This window comes from Gadus macrocephalus, chromosome 8 (genome assembly GCF_031168955.1).
Source record: "Gadus macrocephalus chromosome 8, ASM3116895v1".
In the NCBI taxonomy this organism is placed as follows: domain Eukaryota; kingdom Metazoa; phylum Chordata; class Actinopteri; order Gadiformes; family Gadidae; genus Gadus; species Gadus macrocephalus.
The window spans coordinates 2427378-2445490 of NC_082389.1; the positions used below are offsets into that span (position 1 = coordinate 2427378).

The following is an 18113-nucleotide window of genomic DNA, read 5'->3' on the forward strand; positions in this document are numbered from 1 at the left end:
TATATTATTGTTTCTACTTGGGTCTAAAAGAGATCTAGAACTGAAAATATTATTTTGTAATATAGTTAATCAGGAGAGCCTGTATAGCCTTTGTTTCCCTTAGTTCAAAAGGTAAATACTGACATGGATGTTTAAATATGTAGTATATATATTTAATTTCAAAGAGACTTTTTGTTTATTATTTATTTGTAGATATTATTTGACTACTGCATTATTTCTGTTTTAAAGAAAGCCTGGTATAGGTCATACCATTTGTCTTAGTCAGTGGAGCAAGTAAGTTACATATTCATTTAGTCTTTCGGCCTGTAGCATATAAACAAAATGAAGCAACTGTCCCATATTTCTAACTGCATTTGAAGTAGACATTGAGACTCACCAAAAATGGACACTATAGGACAGTGATCATGATTTTTCTCAATATCAGAATAACAACAATGGGTAAAATAGCAATGGCTGGTGGAATGGCCATAAAGTAGGTCTGTATATGCAGTGTAAGCTTGTCCAGTCCCTGCAAGTCAGAATGTAGGCTATGAATCGGAATGAATAGTAGGTAAATAGGTAGTGGCCATCCCCAAAGTGCATCAGAATACAGAAAATCAAATCTATTTAATTACATTTCTTTTAGGGGGGGGGGGGGGAACCCCAGACCCCCTGTCTATTACTGTGCCCCACCAACATTTTTGATCACCAGCCGCCACTGGTCGTAGTCTTGATTAATTTCACACATCGGTTTTGTCATAGTTGACGACGGCAAATGTAAAAAAGCTACATCTTCATATCGATATGTTTATTGTTGTCACTTTCACTTGTCACTTCTTGCCATGAAATTAAATTATGTGGCTTATTACCCTGTTACCTTGTCACTTCCATTCCATTTTGGGGCTGATAATTTGAAACAGGAATGGTGTTTTACAGAACTTTTCGTGTTCAGTGTTGTCATTTGGCACTTAATTATCTGGCTCCTTACCCTGTAGACGCTCGAGGGTCATTCTGTGTCAACTCAACCAGAGTTTGGCAGCTTCAGATTTTGACTTTAGATTTTGATAGTATATCATTTTAAAGAACTAAAGTCGGTCCCCTGGCGCTGTGCTGTTTGTGGTTATGTAGCCACTAAGGAGAGGTGCAACTGAATGCGAGAGGATGATAAATCACTCAATAGACCTCTGAACAATTTGTCCCCCTCACTTTTGAAGTGATGGCTACGCCCCTGCATGAGTGCCACAACAAGCAAAAGCAAGCAACCACGAACTTGCTCGCCTTCTCTGTCTGACGCGTCTTTAGGGTCATGCCATTAGACGTGGGGCCGCTCATATATCCCCCTACATTTCCGAAAATGGACTTCACCTGCAAGCTGTTTATTGGATAAACGCATTTCCCAATCCCAGGAGTCTTTGCTCCATTCTACGTCAATTCAAGAACAAACAAATTAAAGTAAACTGTAGTTCGTATTATTTATTTATGGCCTTGAAAGTTCTGTAACGCCTGAATAATGAAGAATTAAATGAAGTAAAAAAATAATAATAATAACTTAATAATAACTTCCCAGGCCGTTACACAATTGTGGACCGGTCCACCTGAACTCGGTGGCCGGCCGGCCGACCGGGATATCACCCGATCGTCCCGACGGACAATCTGCCTCTGCTGCCAATAGTCTGTTTAATCTACTCCCCTCTAGAATGCGGTACAGGGCTATTATGTCCAAAACATCACGTCACCTCCACAGTTTTTTCCCCCAAGCAATAGCCCTCCTAAATAACTCTTAAACTTGGACACCATTGCGCTTTAATTTTATTTAACACTGCACTATCTCCATTCCTATTAATTTATTGCTCATAATGGTACTGTTCGTCCTTGTATTGTGTTTTTGTCTATCTGTATTACTGTGTGTTGCCTGCATGGAGAATTCCAATTCTATCTTATATACATGGCGAAATAAAGTTGAATTGAATTGTTAACTTTACAGAGTATTCCCCCCGCATAATCTTGAAACAAACACATTTTGCCGTATCTTGATACACATGTCGATGTGCTGTTAACATATTGTAAATCAATGCATTTATTGACTCTTATCAAACAAAGTAGGCTACAAAGTATTTTGAACCCTTGTCGTAACGCTTTCTCTCAATTGCTCTCAAGCAGTGTCATGGAAATGCAAGTTTATATCAATCAACACTTTGATGCTAGACTGTAACAATCACACTATAATATGCTCTTATCAAATCACAATAACAACAAGCAGCAAAGGTCCACGGTGATCATCACTTACGCAAATTATAAATATGATTTGTTAGGTTAGTTGTGTTAAGTCATTCGAATGTCTTCATATATATTATTATTAAAAATAAATCCTCCCCAATAGACTACTAGATGGATATCCCCTCGAAATATCCGTCAAATAACATTTCAATATAAAATCTCCTCGGTCTGACAGTATTCTGCACGCATGTACTTTTAGCAACGTCATCCGCATATAAATATGTCAGTAGCGCCGCGATCGTTTATTGGCCTGTGGCATGTGCCGCGATTCTGATTATTGGGAACGGCAGTTACCGTTCCAGAACGGCATGTGCCATGGTATGTCAGTGGTCGCGGTGGCACATGCCACAGGCCAATAAACGATCTCGGCGCTACTGGAGATTCTTGGAGGAGCTCAGCTCATCTTGTCCTTTGTTTCTAAACGGCACAGGCAAAGGCACCAATATCTATGTTTACATTACTGTTTACAGTGGATCTAAAAGCGTTATGTGTATGTGGTGGGTTTTATAACCAGTAGGCCTATTGTTAAACCGGTATTCCAATTTTGACATTGCAGTTGTTTGTTTAGTAGGCTGCATCACAGACTTCCAATAGACATGGGCCCAATTCCGAAAGTCAAATCTCCTAACCTTTATGCCCCCTTTCCTTAACCTTTGTGGAAAACGTTATCGGGTCCAGGCAAGATGAAAAGGTGCTTCCTTTCGAACATAGGAAAAGACAGCACTGTTTAAGATGAATTAGACTCTATTTTCCCTAACCGACGTCATTGCGCGACGGCGACTATTGCTGACATCTTGCGACTACATATTTTTTTTCCTAATTAAAAATATAAAAACTCAAACCTTTGTGATGAGATACACTGTATATAACTGACTCCACTGTATTTGTACTGTAGAAACGCCACACGTCTGCGTGAAGGACGATCCTTGGACCCATCATCTTCCAGCACATCTCGGAGAGACAACTTGTGGAAGCATGTCCGCCCTGGTACGTCTGAGGCTGCTGCCCAGCGCCAAGTGCCTGTACACCCAGCCCGTCCGGGTTGTGGTGGACGGCCTGCGCTCGTCCCAGGTAGTCACCGTGAAGGCCAGGGCCACCGACGACAAGGGGGTGCCGTTCCACGCCTCCGCCGTCTACAGGGCCGACGCGGGCGGGGCCGTGGACCTCGGCAGGGAGCCCTCGCTGGGCGGGAGCTACACGGGCTTGGAGCCCATGGGTCTGCTGTGGTCCCTGAGGGCCGACGCCCTCCACACCAAGTTCTGCAAGAGCGACTCCCGGAGGCCCCACGTGGTCAGGTTCTCCGTGCACGATGGAGAGGCGGGGGCTGGCCCCCTGTTGGCCGAGGCGACCAATGAGAGGCGTCTGCTGGCGGATGGGGTCGAACGGCAACCAATCAAAGAAGGGAACATCCGGGGAGTTCTCTTTGTACCCCCTGGTGAGTGCTGTTAATTGTATTTGATCAATTAATAATGTCTTCATACTTTAAAGTGGTTATGCGGCCGTCTAGAGGCCCCCGACTAGTCTGGGTCGGGGCGAAGAGGCCCCTTGATGCCACTCCATTTTTTGTGGACCCAGAGAGAGCAGACACCACAGAATATTGATAGCATTGATCAACATTAATTTCAACAGTTGGCAAGTAAAACAAATCTCGACTTTCATGGATATCAAACCTGTTGCCATCGTTGGTAACCATGCGACTGTCCTCTTTCTGAAAGGTGATCGTCGCTCCTCAGTTTACTGCTCTTGCAACCGAAAAGATGTCGTGTGGGTATGAAGCTATGTACAGCGCGTCTCGAAGTTGCGCTCTGTGCTGGCGTCCGGCGTTTTCTAGTAGGTAGATCACTGCTGTTCCTCTCCGTTGTGCTATTCCGCTGCACTTGGTTCCGTCTGCCAACTCCACTGAATGGGACTCGGGCCGGAATGAGTCATCGAAGCTCTTGAACATTCCGATGTCAATGACAATGTGGGATGTCGCTCCCCCGTCCACCATGATGTCCTTCATGTTCACATTGTCCGGTGGTTTCTTTCTTTTGGTGTGGTTGACCTTGAAGAGTTGATCCTGGTTGCTATTCGGTTCCTCTGCAACTAGTCTGGCTCCATCTTGAGTCCTCTTTTTCTTGCATATAGATTCTTGGTGTGTGTTGGTCTTGCAGTAGCCGCACCACACTTTTATGGAGCATGCTTTTGACTTGTGTCCTTTTAGTCCACACCTGTAGCATGTTACGTTGGTGTCTTCACTTTTTCTGCTGCTTGCGTTTTGGAGGGGCCTCGGCTTGGCCTCACACTCCTCTTCATCACTTTGTCTGCGGATTCTACTGTGTTTATTTTCTCTGACTCTTAATAAATCCGTAGCCTACTCTTGAAGTCTGTGAATGTAACATTATCTTCATTCTGTGTTACATGGACGGCTAGTGGCTTGAAGGAGTCTGGTACTCCGTTTGATACCATGACTATGGTCAGTCCATCTCTCATGGTCTCCCTTGCATCTCTCAAAGCAGTAATGACGTTCTCCGCTCTTATCATATAGTCAGTAGCACTATCGTTCTCTGTCATGCTTAACTTGGTTACAGACGTGTACAAGTTTATTATTCTAGGCTTGCTTTTTCCCGAATAATGTTCCCTCAATATTCCCAGGGTTTTCTTGCCGTCATCGGCTGCATCGTGCCTGATCAGCGATAGGCTCTTATTGTCTATCAGTCTTACCAGTTCAGCATAACAATCAGCATTCTTCGCGCCATCTTGGGCTAGCTGTTCTGCGTTGGCGCCGGCAGGCTCATTCAATATTGTCCCTTTCAGCTTATGAATGTGCAAGTTGCCTAGGAATCTTGTTTCCCACAGTTCATTTTTGTCTTCTGATCCATCGAATATGAGTTTTTTTCCAATGATTCCTGCCGTTGTGCTTGCAATTTTTACTTACCCGCCAATTTCACTCGGGGGCTATTAGCCTCTTTGCTAGCATGTCCAAGTTCCGTGTCTATACTGCGCGGCAACTTCTTCTTCCGGTATCTGTCCGAGATGCTTGTTATACTTTCATTGTGTCCAAGCGCTTCCTGGGCCCATAACCTGTTAAGCTTAGATGGAGCGGTGACTCCTCTTCTCTTGCGTGGTGAATAATGAGCAGATCGATAGGTTATCTTTAGCCTTTGGCGTATTTATTCCCTAGAATACATGACTGACTACTGTCCAGTCAGTTCCAACAACAACAGAAGAACAACGGGACAGTTGACCCGCGCGTTGTTTCACAAGAACGTAGTGACGTCATTACGTTGTCCCTTCAAAGTAAGGGTGTAATCATATATTAACACTTGACACATATATTAACACTTAACAAGCCCCCACTTGGTTAACGTTAGTTCTATGCTAGCCGTACTTACTACTAGATCTTATTTTGAAACTTCTGTTTGAAAAAATCGTACTAGCGAATGTTCCGGATGTTGACAGCCATGCGAAGAAGAAGGGGTTCGGTGTTGACGGTGAAAGTTAGGCCGGTTTATAGTTTCCGTTGTCTGGTAATTACCGGACAACAGTCATTGACCCGGAAAAAATGAGGAGGACCGAAAATTCTAAATGTCCCCGGTCAGAATGACCAATGGAAATAATTCTCTGCACAATTTGAATTGTGTTTAAATATGCTGCAGTGGTCATTTGTTAAGCCAATTCATGTTAAACAATGAGCGTTTTGATTGTCCCGACCCGGGGCGTTCCAGTCTGCGTAAACGGGAACCCACACAAACACGAGAACGCCCATTTGTGTCTGCAGTGGGATGATATTGCTCACACCAGTCACTCGTCAATCCTGAGCTTGCGCAATGCCCACCAGATGACGTCCCTCGGGACACTGTCGAAGGTCTGACGTCGTGCGATGGTTTTGTACCATTTTAAACAGCGGGATGCGCTTCCTACGCCAACCCGGACACTACCGGCTGTCCGAGGACTTTTGCCGTGTGCTCCACTGTTGGTACCACCTAGATCAGTGGTTCTCAACCTTTTTTCAGTGATGTACCCCCTGTGAAATATTTTTTCAGCCAAGTACCCCCTAATCAGCGCAAAGCATTTTTGTTTGAAAAAAATATGTAAAACACAGCGTTATGCCATCATTGTCTGATTTATTGAACTGTCAACACTGAACATTGAACATAGTTGCATTGAACTGATATTTTTATTTTTTTACTTTGTAAAAGTAAGACACATAAACATAAATGTACATAAAATAACATAAATATCAGACAAACATACATTTGCAAATAGGTTAACAGAAATAAATACATTTGTAAGAAAAAAATAAATACAAGGGTGAACCTGTGAACTGATTTTTAATGAGAAACTTGTGGTTGTGCTTCACTGAGAAGCTTTGTCATTCTTGGTGACAGGGAGGCAACTGCTGTGATTAAGCTCTTCTCCAGGCTCAGTCTGTTTCTCTGCTTTGTTTTAATCACAGACATTGCAGAGAAGGTGGCCTCACATAAATATGTGGAGGCAAAGGGCAGTAGCGACTCCAAAGCTTTCTGTCCCAGGTCAGGGTGCTCCTGCTTCACACACTCCCAAAACTGTGTGAGTGTGGATGTGTCAAACTTTATCCGGAGGCCACGGTCAGATGACACATCAAGGAGTGTTTCCTGATTAGTGACGGGTAGCTTGTTTGTTTCGGAAAAGAGAAATGGGTTTCTCACCCAATCCAGCTGTTTAGATTTTTCCTCAATGTCAGGAAAGTAGGAATGGAAATTTTCAATCAAGTTATTCAAATGTCCCACAATGAGCAACTTGACTGAAGCTCTGTCCACATCCTCACAGAGAAAAGCATTCACCTGAGGAAAGCAGGTGAAATCCCCCTGTGAAGAGGCTCTTCTCCACAGCTCTGCTTTCTTCAGGAAGCCATCCACCTTATCATACAGGTTCAAAAGGCTGGTGTCTTTTCCCTGCAGAGACATATTCAGCTCGTTGAGTTTGCTGAATATATCTGCCAGATAAGCCATCTTTGCAATCCAGTCTGTGTCCTGGAACAGGGTGGCATGGGGAGAGCTGTGCTCAATCAGAAATGTTTGAACTTCTGATCGTAATTCATACAGCCGGTTGAGAATTCTCCCTCGAGACAGCCAGCGCACTTCTGTATGGAGCAGCAGCTGTGTGTGTTCCGCTCCCATGTTTTCACAGAGGCGTCGAAACAGGCGTGTGTTACGTGGCCTTGACTTTATAAAGTTGATCACCTTGATGCAGTCGTTCAAAACGTCATGTAGCACAGGGCTCATTCTCTTTGAGGCCAATGCTTCCCTGTGTATGACACAGTGAGTCCACTTCACGTCGGGGTTCTCTTTTTTAATACGCGCTATGAGTCCTCGCGTGCTGCCCGTCATTGATGCTGCTGCGTCCGTGCAGATGCTGCTGCAGGATTTCCAGCTCATGCCATTTTCACAGAAGAAGGTGTTGACAACATCAAAAATGTCCTCTCCTGTTGTTTTCCCCTCCAATGCTTTGCAGAATAGAATGTGCTCATAAATGTCGTCAGTATCGATGTACCGTACAAAAGCAACAAGTTGAGCATTCCCACTGACATCTGTGGATTCATCCAGCTGAAGAGAAAAAGAGTCGCTAAGTTTTCCCACAACTTGCTCGACAATGTCTGTTCCCATTGCATCTATTCTGCGGCACACAGTGTCATTCGACAAAGGCACAGTCTTTAATTTCTCCGCTGCGGTTGTGTCCAGCATTATCTCAGCCAGTTTAACGGCGGCGGGAAGGAGCAGGTCTTCGGCTATGGAGAACGGCTTCTTGGCTTGAGCGATGAGCAAAGAGACCTCAAATGAGGCCTCCAGGGCTTTGGCTGATGTCGTGGACGTGGAGGCTTTCCGCATCGTGTCTTGAGATGACCTGAACTCAAAAAGCTTCCTCTTAAAAAACTCAGGTGCCTTACCAACATGACCGGCATGTTTAGTGTTGAGATGCCGCTGAAGATGTGCTGGCTTCATGCTGCTGTTGGCTAATCTCTCCCCACAGAAGAAACACAACGCCTTGGGTGGATGGCAACTCGTTGATGTAAATCCAATTAAAACATATTCTTCTGAATACTGACGACATTTTTACGGCTCTAATTTGGCTTTCTTTGGCACGACTGCCTTCGTGTTTTCAGCAGCATTGCTGCTACGCTTCAACCACAACTTCATTTTTTTAAGTTTTCAAGCGGCAAATAGTTCTTCACCAGTCATGGGAGGATACAGTGAGGTCAAACTTGGGGGTGTGTTGAGGTGTGTCTGGTACAGGCGGGAAAAGGGTATGATCTGGATCAGACGATGGCCCCAAATAGTGGATAAGTGTTGTGTATTCCACATTGTGTTTTCCGTGAGTTTAAGCCCAGTTCAGACCAAAGATTCACCTTGCAACGGCTTGCAACTCGCAACGCCTTGCAACGCCTTGCAACGAGACGGGCTGCGACGTTCTAAAACTGGGCAGTTCACACTGGCTGCAACGCGCTGCAACGGGCTGCGACGCTAGGTGGTTTCCATAGCAACTGTGAACGCTCTGGCACAGCTGAGAGCCGCAACATCATCATTTGCGTAGGTTAGGTTAGATTAGTTAGGTTTGCCATTAGTTTTATTTGGATTTTGCTTGAGAGTAGGCTAGAGTTACTGTGTTTTGTCATTCTCCACTACATCTGCATTGGAGTAAATAGCTGGAGCTTACAGTTAGTTTATATTACCCGTTGTACTTGGATACATTGCATTTTCCGTGAGTTGAATTTCAGTTTGATCTGTCTTTGTTCACCATCGGCTCAACTATTACTTGGAGATGGATAACTTAATCATGAAAAGGAGAAGACGGCGAGTTATAAAGCCAAGAATATGGAGCCGCAGTTGGGTACTTCAGCGGCAGAAACAGGGTGCCTACGCCAATCTGTGTAGAGAGCTGGAAGTCGGGGATATCGACCAACGTTGTATAGGACAGGTTGATCCTCCAGCAACTGAATTAAGTTCTCCTCCCTCTCCTCGGACCTGAAGTCTGCCATCTTCGGATCTTTTTATGCTGGAGTGGACAGTACGGTACCGGGACGGAGTAAGGCCGTGACGTACAAGTTGTTCTGTGCTGTGATTGGCTGAAGAGGAATAGTTAAATCGCCGCGTTCTAAAACTGGACCTTGCGATTTGACATGTTCAATCTCTGGCGACTCCTTGCAACGCCTTGCGACGGCTTGCAACGACCCGTTCACACCGCCCCTGCAACGTTCTAAAACCGTCTCGTTGCAAGCCGTTGCAAGGTGAATCTTTGGTCTGAACTGGGCTTTCACCTGTTGTATTCAACATCTGGGACAGGGAGGGAGGTCTGTTGAGGTGGAATGGGACATTGTTTTTATTTTATTTAGCATAGACCCTGGCCCAGACGATCATGGCTGACACACACACACACACACACACACACACACACACACACACACACACACACACACACACACACACAGTAATATGTATATCAGCGCAAACGCTCACAGGCACGAACGTTAGCCTACGGAAATAAATACGAATATCCCGCTTATCATACGGTGACATTCCTCCAAAATAACTAGGCCTATTTATTTAATGATTTTGTTGCCATTTCGGGATTTCTGCTGAGAAAAAATAGTTCTTCACGCAAATGCGCAGTAACCCACTGTCTGGCTTTAAGTTTCAATGACTTTCTGTTATGTTAAATTACCGGACTAAGGAATGATATGAAAGATGTAAAAAAAAAAAAAAAAAAGCCCGTTTTTTTTTCTAACCCTAAAAAATCTCACGTACCCCCTGTACTACCTTCACGTACCCCCAGGGGTACGCGTACCCCCGGTTGAGAACCACTGACCTAGTTAGTGGTGCTCATTCGCCAGACCACTGCTCGAGCACCAAGAAGTCGATCTGTAGTCTCCCGCCGCAGGAGCTACTGAGGGATAGCTGCCACAGGGCCAGAGCCTGCTAAAGCCAGCCGAGGTTCAGTCATTAACTGGCGGTACCGAGCCTTTTCGCCTTGCGAGCGTAAGTCCTAGACAACAAAGCCTCGGTACGACCCTGTGTACACCCCTTTGCCGCTTTGAGGCAGAAGGTTGGTCTTTAGAAGGGTTGTTCAGGCATAGCTAAAATAGGGAATAGACTAGTATAGGGAAACACAATGTGAAGGCACGTCATCTCCAGGCTACCCAGTGGTGCCACCAACCCAGTTCGTAACATTCATAATACTGCAAATGCAAGGGCTTTCATCAGTGGTCCCTAGGCTCAATCAGCATGTTTTTTTACGTTATTCTGTGATAGATAGTGTCTGAATTGAGTTGTTTACATGAAAATGTTTGAGATTACCACTTTAGTAACATAGTCCATTATAACGTCCTTCACTTTAGCAAGAACATTATTATTATAATAAGAGCTGGGTATGATTAGGCCTAAAAAAAAAAAAAGTTTGGTTCCTGTTGGTTGTCAGTTGAGGTCATGGGTAGGTAGGGAATTTATTTTATTTTTTTATTTTATTTTTTCCAGCGGCAGCGAATGATAGGTTGTTTTCATTTAAAAACGAGAAAATTCGCTCATCCTTGTACAGAATGAAGAGGTGCTGTACCAAAACGTAATTATAGTTTGCATCAAAAAAAATAATAAAAAAAAATTATTATTATTATTTTTAAAGCTCATAAAATAATTTGGGTCGCACATAAATTGACAGGGTCGGTCGGAAACCGGAACCAAACAATTTTTTTTTTTAGGCCTATCATATGTCTTTCACTATTCATGATATAGCCTACCCTCATGGACATTTATTCTAAGTTTCTGTTTAACATCCAACTGTAAACTCTTAGTTTCATTTTGTTGGTGTGATGGTCATGGGATTATAGATGAATAATACTGCAACCAATAGCAGCACTATTTGCCTTGCCGTCTGAAGAACAGATGATTTCTCATGCTTGTAATGCACTATACTTCCTATTGTGCAGGAGATGGCCCCTTCCCTGCTGTCTTGGACCTCTACACATTTGGCGGTGGGCTGACTGAGAGACGAGCCTCTCTCCTGGCCAACTGTGGCCTCATGGTTCTGACCCTTGCGCTGTACGGCCATGACGACCAGCCCAAGAAGGTTGCAAAGCTTCACTTGGACCACTTTGAGGAGGCAATACAGTTGTTAGGGAAGCATCCAAAGGTGAGTACCCTGAGGATACATTTTATTTTCTATGGAGAATGATGACCTAACCCAATTACGCTTAAACTCAAACAAAGGTTGAATAACAAAAATAACAAAATGATTACTGAACGAATACCTACTTTCAAGAATCAACACAAATACAGAACAGACACTTACTGTATTTTTTTGCCGTATCTTGATACACATGGACTATGTTACTAAAGTGGTAATCTCAAACATTTTCATGTAAACAACTCAATTCAGACACTATCTATCACAGAATAACGTAAAACATGCTGATTGAGCCCAGGGACCACTGATGAAAGCCCTTGCATTTGCAGTATTATGAATGTTACGAACTGGGTTGGTGGCACCACTGGGTAGCCTGGAGATGACGTGCCTTCACATTGTGTTTCCCTATACTAGTCTATTCCCTATTTTAGCTATGCCTGAACAACCCTTCTAAAGACCAACCTGCTGCCTCAAAGCGGCAAAGGGGTGTACACAGGGTCGTACCGAGGCTTTGTTGCCTAGGACTTACGCTCGAGTTACTGTCCTCCAAACATCTATGCTTTAAAGATGGATTTACTTTATTTGCTCACATCTTAGCATTTCGACCAGTCCTTGTGCAGGTTGTTACAGATAGAGAAGTTTCTGCCTCTAGTTCATCTTGTGTGCTGCCTTCCATGTTCTTCTGCTCTGAGCTAGGTCTGTTTCAGAAGCAAATGCAGAGTCTCTGGACTTAATTGATCCCTAGGGAAATATGATAGAAACATTATAGTAAACGTAGATGATAGATTTAAAATAAGAATACAGTAGTTATAAATTGTAGGCTATTTTAATCTTTATTTCTTTCTTTCAGGCCATGGATTCGGGCGTTGGCTTAATATCAATATCCAAGAGCGGAGATCTGGCACTTTCCATCGCCACGCACCTCCCAAACGTTAAAGCCACCGTGTGGATAAACGGCTGCTGCTCCAACGTCGTGCTACCCCTCTACTACAGAGGGAGTCAAATACACTCTGCACTGATGTACGACGTTGGTCGTGTTAGAGTCACCGAGTCTGGGGCTTTGAACATAAAGCACGGCCTTGACGACCCTCTGGCCCCGGAGAACGAGGGATCGCTGATCCCCATCGAACGAGCCACAGGGCGCTTCCTCTTCGTGGCCGCCGAGGACGACCTCAACTGGGACAGTTGTCATTTTGCCGACCAGATGACGGAGAGGCTGAGACGTCAGGGGAAGGACAACTTTGAGAAGGTGGTGTACCCGGGAGCAGGGCACTATCTGGAGCCGCCGTTCGGGCCATACTGCCCGTCCAGCTTCCACGGGGTGGTGGGGGCGCCGGTCGCCTGGGGCGGGGAACCCAAGGCCCACGCCAAGGCTGAGATGCACCTGTGGAACAAGATCCAAGAGTTCTTCAGAACGCACCTGGTCCCAGAGGCTGGTGCAGCCAAAGATAGGTTATAGGAGGCTGCAGCCTCCTATAACCTTAAGCTCCGGAGTAAAATGTTCAATGTTATGATTTGTGCCTCCTTCTGTTGAAATGAAACTATGAGCCTTGTTTGATGAATTGCCATATCACACAAAAAGAAAGATATACTACTGAGGCATGTTCCCATCTTGATTATGTGTTCATTTATTTGTACTAGAGGCAAAAGGGTAGGATTTGTAATGTTTTTTCCTGTAATCTTTTACAACATCTTTTATCTACAGCATGTAGTTAAAATATGTGTGTTGTGTTTTCTTGACTTACACAGTGTTGCCCAAATTACCTTGAAAGAGTAATCTGATTACCGATTACTCCTTTAAGAGTTTAATTAGTTACTTTACTGATTACTTGATTTATTTTTGTATTACTTTAAACTAGAGCTGTCAGTTAAACGTGTTATTAACGGCGTTAACGCAAACCAATTTTAACGGCGTTAAAAAAATTATCGCACGATTAACGCAATTATTTTATTTAAAAAAAAAAAAAACATTTTTTGGCTCAAAACAAAGAAGCAGTAGTCTGACTGCTATGTTCAAGTGACATTTGTTCAAAGCAGTCGTTTAATTGCACTATAGGCTCTTTTTTTGTATCGTCCTGTTTTGATCAGTATATGCCAATGTTGTTATCAATAAAAAATCATTTGCACAAGGCAAGCTGATGCACTTCACCATGTTGATAAGAGAATTAAAATGAGAAGAATTATGGGACAAAGAAATCAAGGGATATTTAGCATAGAAAAATAATTTGCGTTTAATCACGATTAATCGTGAGTTAACTATGACATTAATGCGATTAATCACGATTAAATATTTTAATCGCTTGACAGCTCTACTTTAAACGTAAATAAATTAGATAAGTTACTTTATTAGTTACATTCAGCAGCTGCTGACAACACTCCCTGCTGCGTCACAATGAAAATTTCATCCAGTTGTGCCAATACTCACTTTATTGGAAGGGCAACTTCAGCAATGTATATCTTGACAATTTAAGTTTAACTTAAAATAATTTCCTGAATTTTTAATTTTTTTATTATCTTCAATGTGTATTGGCCAATCGGATTTGTCTTGACGCAATTGCGATTCAGCCTATGCATAGCATTCACGCACACTCACAACCAGACACAACGACGAACAAGTTCTAGAGTGGTCTGCAGAATACAGCGCCTGTGTAACATAGTATCTTTAGGAATCTATAAACTCGGGGTAGTTACTCAAAAAAAGTTATTTGTTACTGATTACTAGTTACTTCTGTAAATTGTAATGAGATTATATGGAACATGTTTTGGAGCTCTAGATTAAACAATGGTGACGCTATTGAAATGGTTGCTAAATAAAAAATCCTCAAAAATAAGAGGAGATAGTGTTAGGGTTAGGGTTTCTGAACTATAGCATAGTAAGACCATATAGAGTCCATGCCTATATGGAATAAGTTTTGGGGCTCTAGAGTCAATAATGGCGACGCTATTGAAATTTGACCATTGTGGTCGTTTTCAGTTTTGCACTTTGCAGACGGTCCCTAAGCTCGCGGCTGAAAGCCGACAGCTCATAGAAGCCAATGCAATTCACCGTTCTCTCAAGATGGCTCATTTGATAGAGGTGTAATTTATGTCGCAACAATGTTTCACTGATTATCTATTGAACCGCAAACTACATATTTGTCATTTGAAATTCGTCCCAGCCATTATACCACAGATACTCTAGGGTCCATAGCATATAACCACGTTGTCTGATTACAGTTTAATGCATTTTTCACAATCTACCAGCTCTCGTTGTGAAGACAAGTCACCGCGCCATTCGTTTTAATGGGAATCGCGACGGTCCATACTTTGAACATTTACATATTTGAAATTCGCCCCAGCCTTTATACCACAGATACTATAGGGTCTATAGCATATAACTGCTTTTTCTGATTACAGTTTAATGCATCTTTCACAATTAACCAGCTCTCGTTTTGAAGGCAGTGTTAATTTTGGCAGCTAGATTTAGTCTTGGGCTGCACAGGGTTCTGTTTATGAGCCTAAACACCCGGGACCCCCACCATCATTGCTAAATCAAGTCTATTACCTTCCTGATATGTTAAACATCCAATAATCAACTACACCCCCATTCCGCTGCGTTTGGTTAAAGTTATAACGTTGACGTTTGAGAACGAGGGACGAGCTGAGTCTGAGAACCGTGCCTTCAATGATTCGATCCACCGCTACCGGAAACTCAACTGAACGAACGAACGAACGAGGAGCTGAGTCTGACTGACTCAGAGAACCGTGCATGATTCGATTCACCACTACCGGAAACTCGACTGAACGATTCGCGACGGGAACAGAATCACTGAAACAAATCACTAAATAATAATAATGATAATAATAATAAATGAAATTTATATAGCGCTTAATATGGTGCTCTAAATCCAACACTAGGCTGAGACTACCTTCCACCACGTCTCCCCAACGTGACGTCATCGCCGAATGGCGTTAGAACAACGCTATTTTGGAGACATTTTATGAATGATATACATATTTTGAGTCCTTTATGTACCCATTAATCCATACTTCCGGTTAACCTGCTGTTGTAACCCGCTTCCCAATGTGACGGGTTACAGGTATGAATCACACGTTTGAAAGAGGGTTAACATGGTTCCCGCGGGTCCTTAAAAAGTCTTAAAAAGTCTTAATTTTTTTGGTGTGAAATTAAGGCCATAAATTGACTGTCCCGCTTTGTGCGGGACAGTCCCGCATTTCTATGACTTTGTACACGTCCCTCAAAATGAGACATTGTCCCGCATTGTTATTGACAGTCAGACTAGATTTTTTTTGGAAATGCGTGTTTTATAATCTGGCATTTATCAAATAGCTGTGTGCGGAGACAGCAGTGAAGGCTGTCATCAGGGGGAGGGGCGGGCTGTTTGATCATGTCAATCAAACTGGGACGCGGACGCCGGTTAAGGGCACACGCACCAACAAGAAACAATCAGGTCAGAACGGCAGGAGATACGGCGGAGAGCGCGACCCGTAGGCTACGACTAAAAGAAAATGCAGCTACAACAAAGACAGGGAAACCATATATCCCTGGGTGAAACCAGTGCAAGGGGAGTCTTGTAAAGGGAGCAAGGTACGTTTTATTAGTCTGTTTTCTGGGAATAATTGACATAAACAGAAACCAGAAAAGAAGCCGTTTATTCGTTTTTTCGTTTTGTCTGTGACATAAATATGTACCTTTGTGTCAAACCACTTCTTCTTTTTTTTGTTTTAATCGTTTTTTAATTGTTTCAGACAAGACATAATATTTGCATCTGAGTCTGTTTTATATGCAGATCGCATTCATGAGGTCGTTTGCATTGACCATTTATGGTTAAAAAGGGGCGTGTACAGGGCGGAACGTGAAGCTGATTCAGCTGCGCACACTTGTAGGCATTCTGTCATTTATAAAGCAAAGATTGCTTAGAGGTGTGCGTACGCAGGGTTTTATAAGTCTGAATATTTTTTGCCGCACCCAAAACTTGGCTTTTGGGCGTACGTACACTTTTAGTAACGATCCCACGCCCAGTTTTATAAATGAGACCCCTGATCTTTGCGCTCTGCTGTGCGCGTTCAAATCAGAGGAGCTGTGATCGCGGGCTGCTGATTTCCTCACAGCCTGAGAGCCAGGGACGTCGTTAGGCCTAATTTGGGGGGGGCTAAACCCCCCCAAATTATATAATCCCCCCAAAATATAATCCCCCCAAAATGCATGCGAAAAAATTTCGCATGCATTTCGGGCACTGCTAGGGGCTAAGCCCCCCCAGCCTCTAAATCCTAGTGACGTCCCTGCTGAGAGCTATGAGGAATACAAGTGATCACAACGCATCTGACAGCTGGACATTGCGCATCTGTTGACCTTTATCCATTTACAGTAAACTAATATTTTTTTGTTGTTGGAAGATATCTTAGATTGTTTTCATATAATTATTTAATATGTCGAGGTTCATAAAATAAACATACATTCTCGATCTTAAAATGTATAAATCCACGGGAGCTATTTACAATGCGAACTTACCACATGTCACGTCAACCGGTTCTGACCAGCAACGGCCGCACACACACCCAATGCGGACGCAGATCTGCAATACTCAATAACACCAGCTGATGGCTCCAAAACACCAACAACTGCTCTATCATTTGCGAAACTCATCTCAACTAATGAACAGCTTACGAGCTATATAGTTCCCGCAAGTTCTCAGTTCTCAAAATAAACGCATTGGAGTTGCAGCACCATATACCGTTTGTGATTCACTTTTTAAAGGTAAGGCGTTTAAATAATCAGATTCTATATTGTCAGCACATCTAAATCAATAGTAGGCCTATGTGGCTCATGAGGTAGAGTGGGTTGGCTGGTAACCGGAAGGTTGCTAATTCGAACCCCGGATCCTCCCGCGTGTCGAGGTGTCACTTGGTCGGCACCAGAGGTGTCAAAAGTATTCACATTCATTACTCAAGTAGAAGTATAGATTCTAGCGTTTAAAAATACTTTTGTAGAAGTTGAAGCATCAACTCAAGCTTTTTACTTCAGTAAAAGTATAAAAAAACTGGTTTCAAAACTACTTAAAGTATTAAAGTAAAAGTAATGCAAGGGGGAAAAAATGCCATTATGGACAAAAGCGTAGGCCGTGCCACAGGGGCCTATAGAATTACAATCAGCTTTTTTTGCCAAGTATGCTCACACATACAAGGAATTTGGTCTCTGCATTTATCCCATCTGTGAATTAGTGACACACACACAGCACACCTCTATAGCACACTGCCCCACTTCCCCCCAAAAAACATTTTTCTAAAGGCCATCTAACGACCATAATGTTAATGTTGAAAAAATTGGGATGCATCTGTTTCAGACACATTTATACCCATTGAAAATGAACGCATATTAGTACAATGCAAATACATTAAAGAACCATATATGTGTACTACTGAGAATTAACATGTGTTTCATGGAGCGGAAGATATGATGACTAGTTCCCTGTAAGTATTGGAATGGTGCAAAAAGTCAAACTTCAAAGGCATGTTATCAAAAGCCTTTATTGGGAATGTAAATGTATGTTCCAAGCTTAGCTGCAGGAATTTAAGATGTAACGAGTAAGAACTGAGTGGTTTTTGCATCCAACCATTTCAAAAAATTCTTCCAGGTACGGCCAGGGATGTAGAAGGGTTGGCTGGCCTTCTTGGCTACCAACCTCTTCACTGGTCTTGGTTGGGACATTTCCCTCATCGTC

The 18113-nt window shown here is 43.2% G+C and overlaps 2 protein-coding genes and 1 long non-coding RNA gene across 3 annotated transcripts in view; 2 read left to right on the top strand and 1 right to left on the bottom strand.

Annotated features, from left to right (window-relative positions):
- The window catches only part of LOC132463700 (acyl-coenzyme A thioesterase 1-like), a 64724-nt gene that overhangs the window by 22434 nt on the left and 24177 nt on the right, over positions 1-18113 (top strand). The gene's annotated exons all lie outside the window — the stretch shown is intronic.
- Positions 3142-13007, top strand: LOC132463702 (acyl-coenzyme A thioesterase 1-like). Its single transcript, XM_060060016.1, has 3 exons — positions 3142-3691; positions 11195-11397; positions 12242-13007. Exons 1-3 carry the CDS (start codon positions 3232-3234, stop codon positions 12848-12850), a joined length of 1272 nt encoding a protein of 423 aa, XP_059915999.1. The 5' UTR covers positions 3142-3231; the 3' UTR covers positions 12851-13007.
- LOC132463715 (uncharacterized) overlaps positions 12597-18113 on the bottom strand; it is a 48656-nt gene continuing 43139 nt past the window's right edge. Inside the window, exon 5 of the long non-coding RNA XR_009527117.1 lies at positions 12597-12775. This is a non-coding gene — a long non-coding RNA (uncharacterized LOC132463715). The remainder of the gene's footprint in view (positions 12776-18113) is intronic.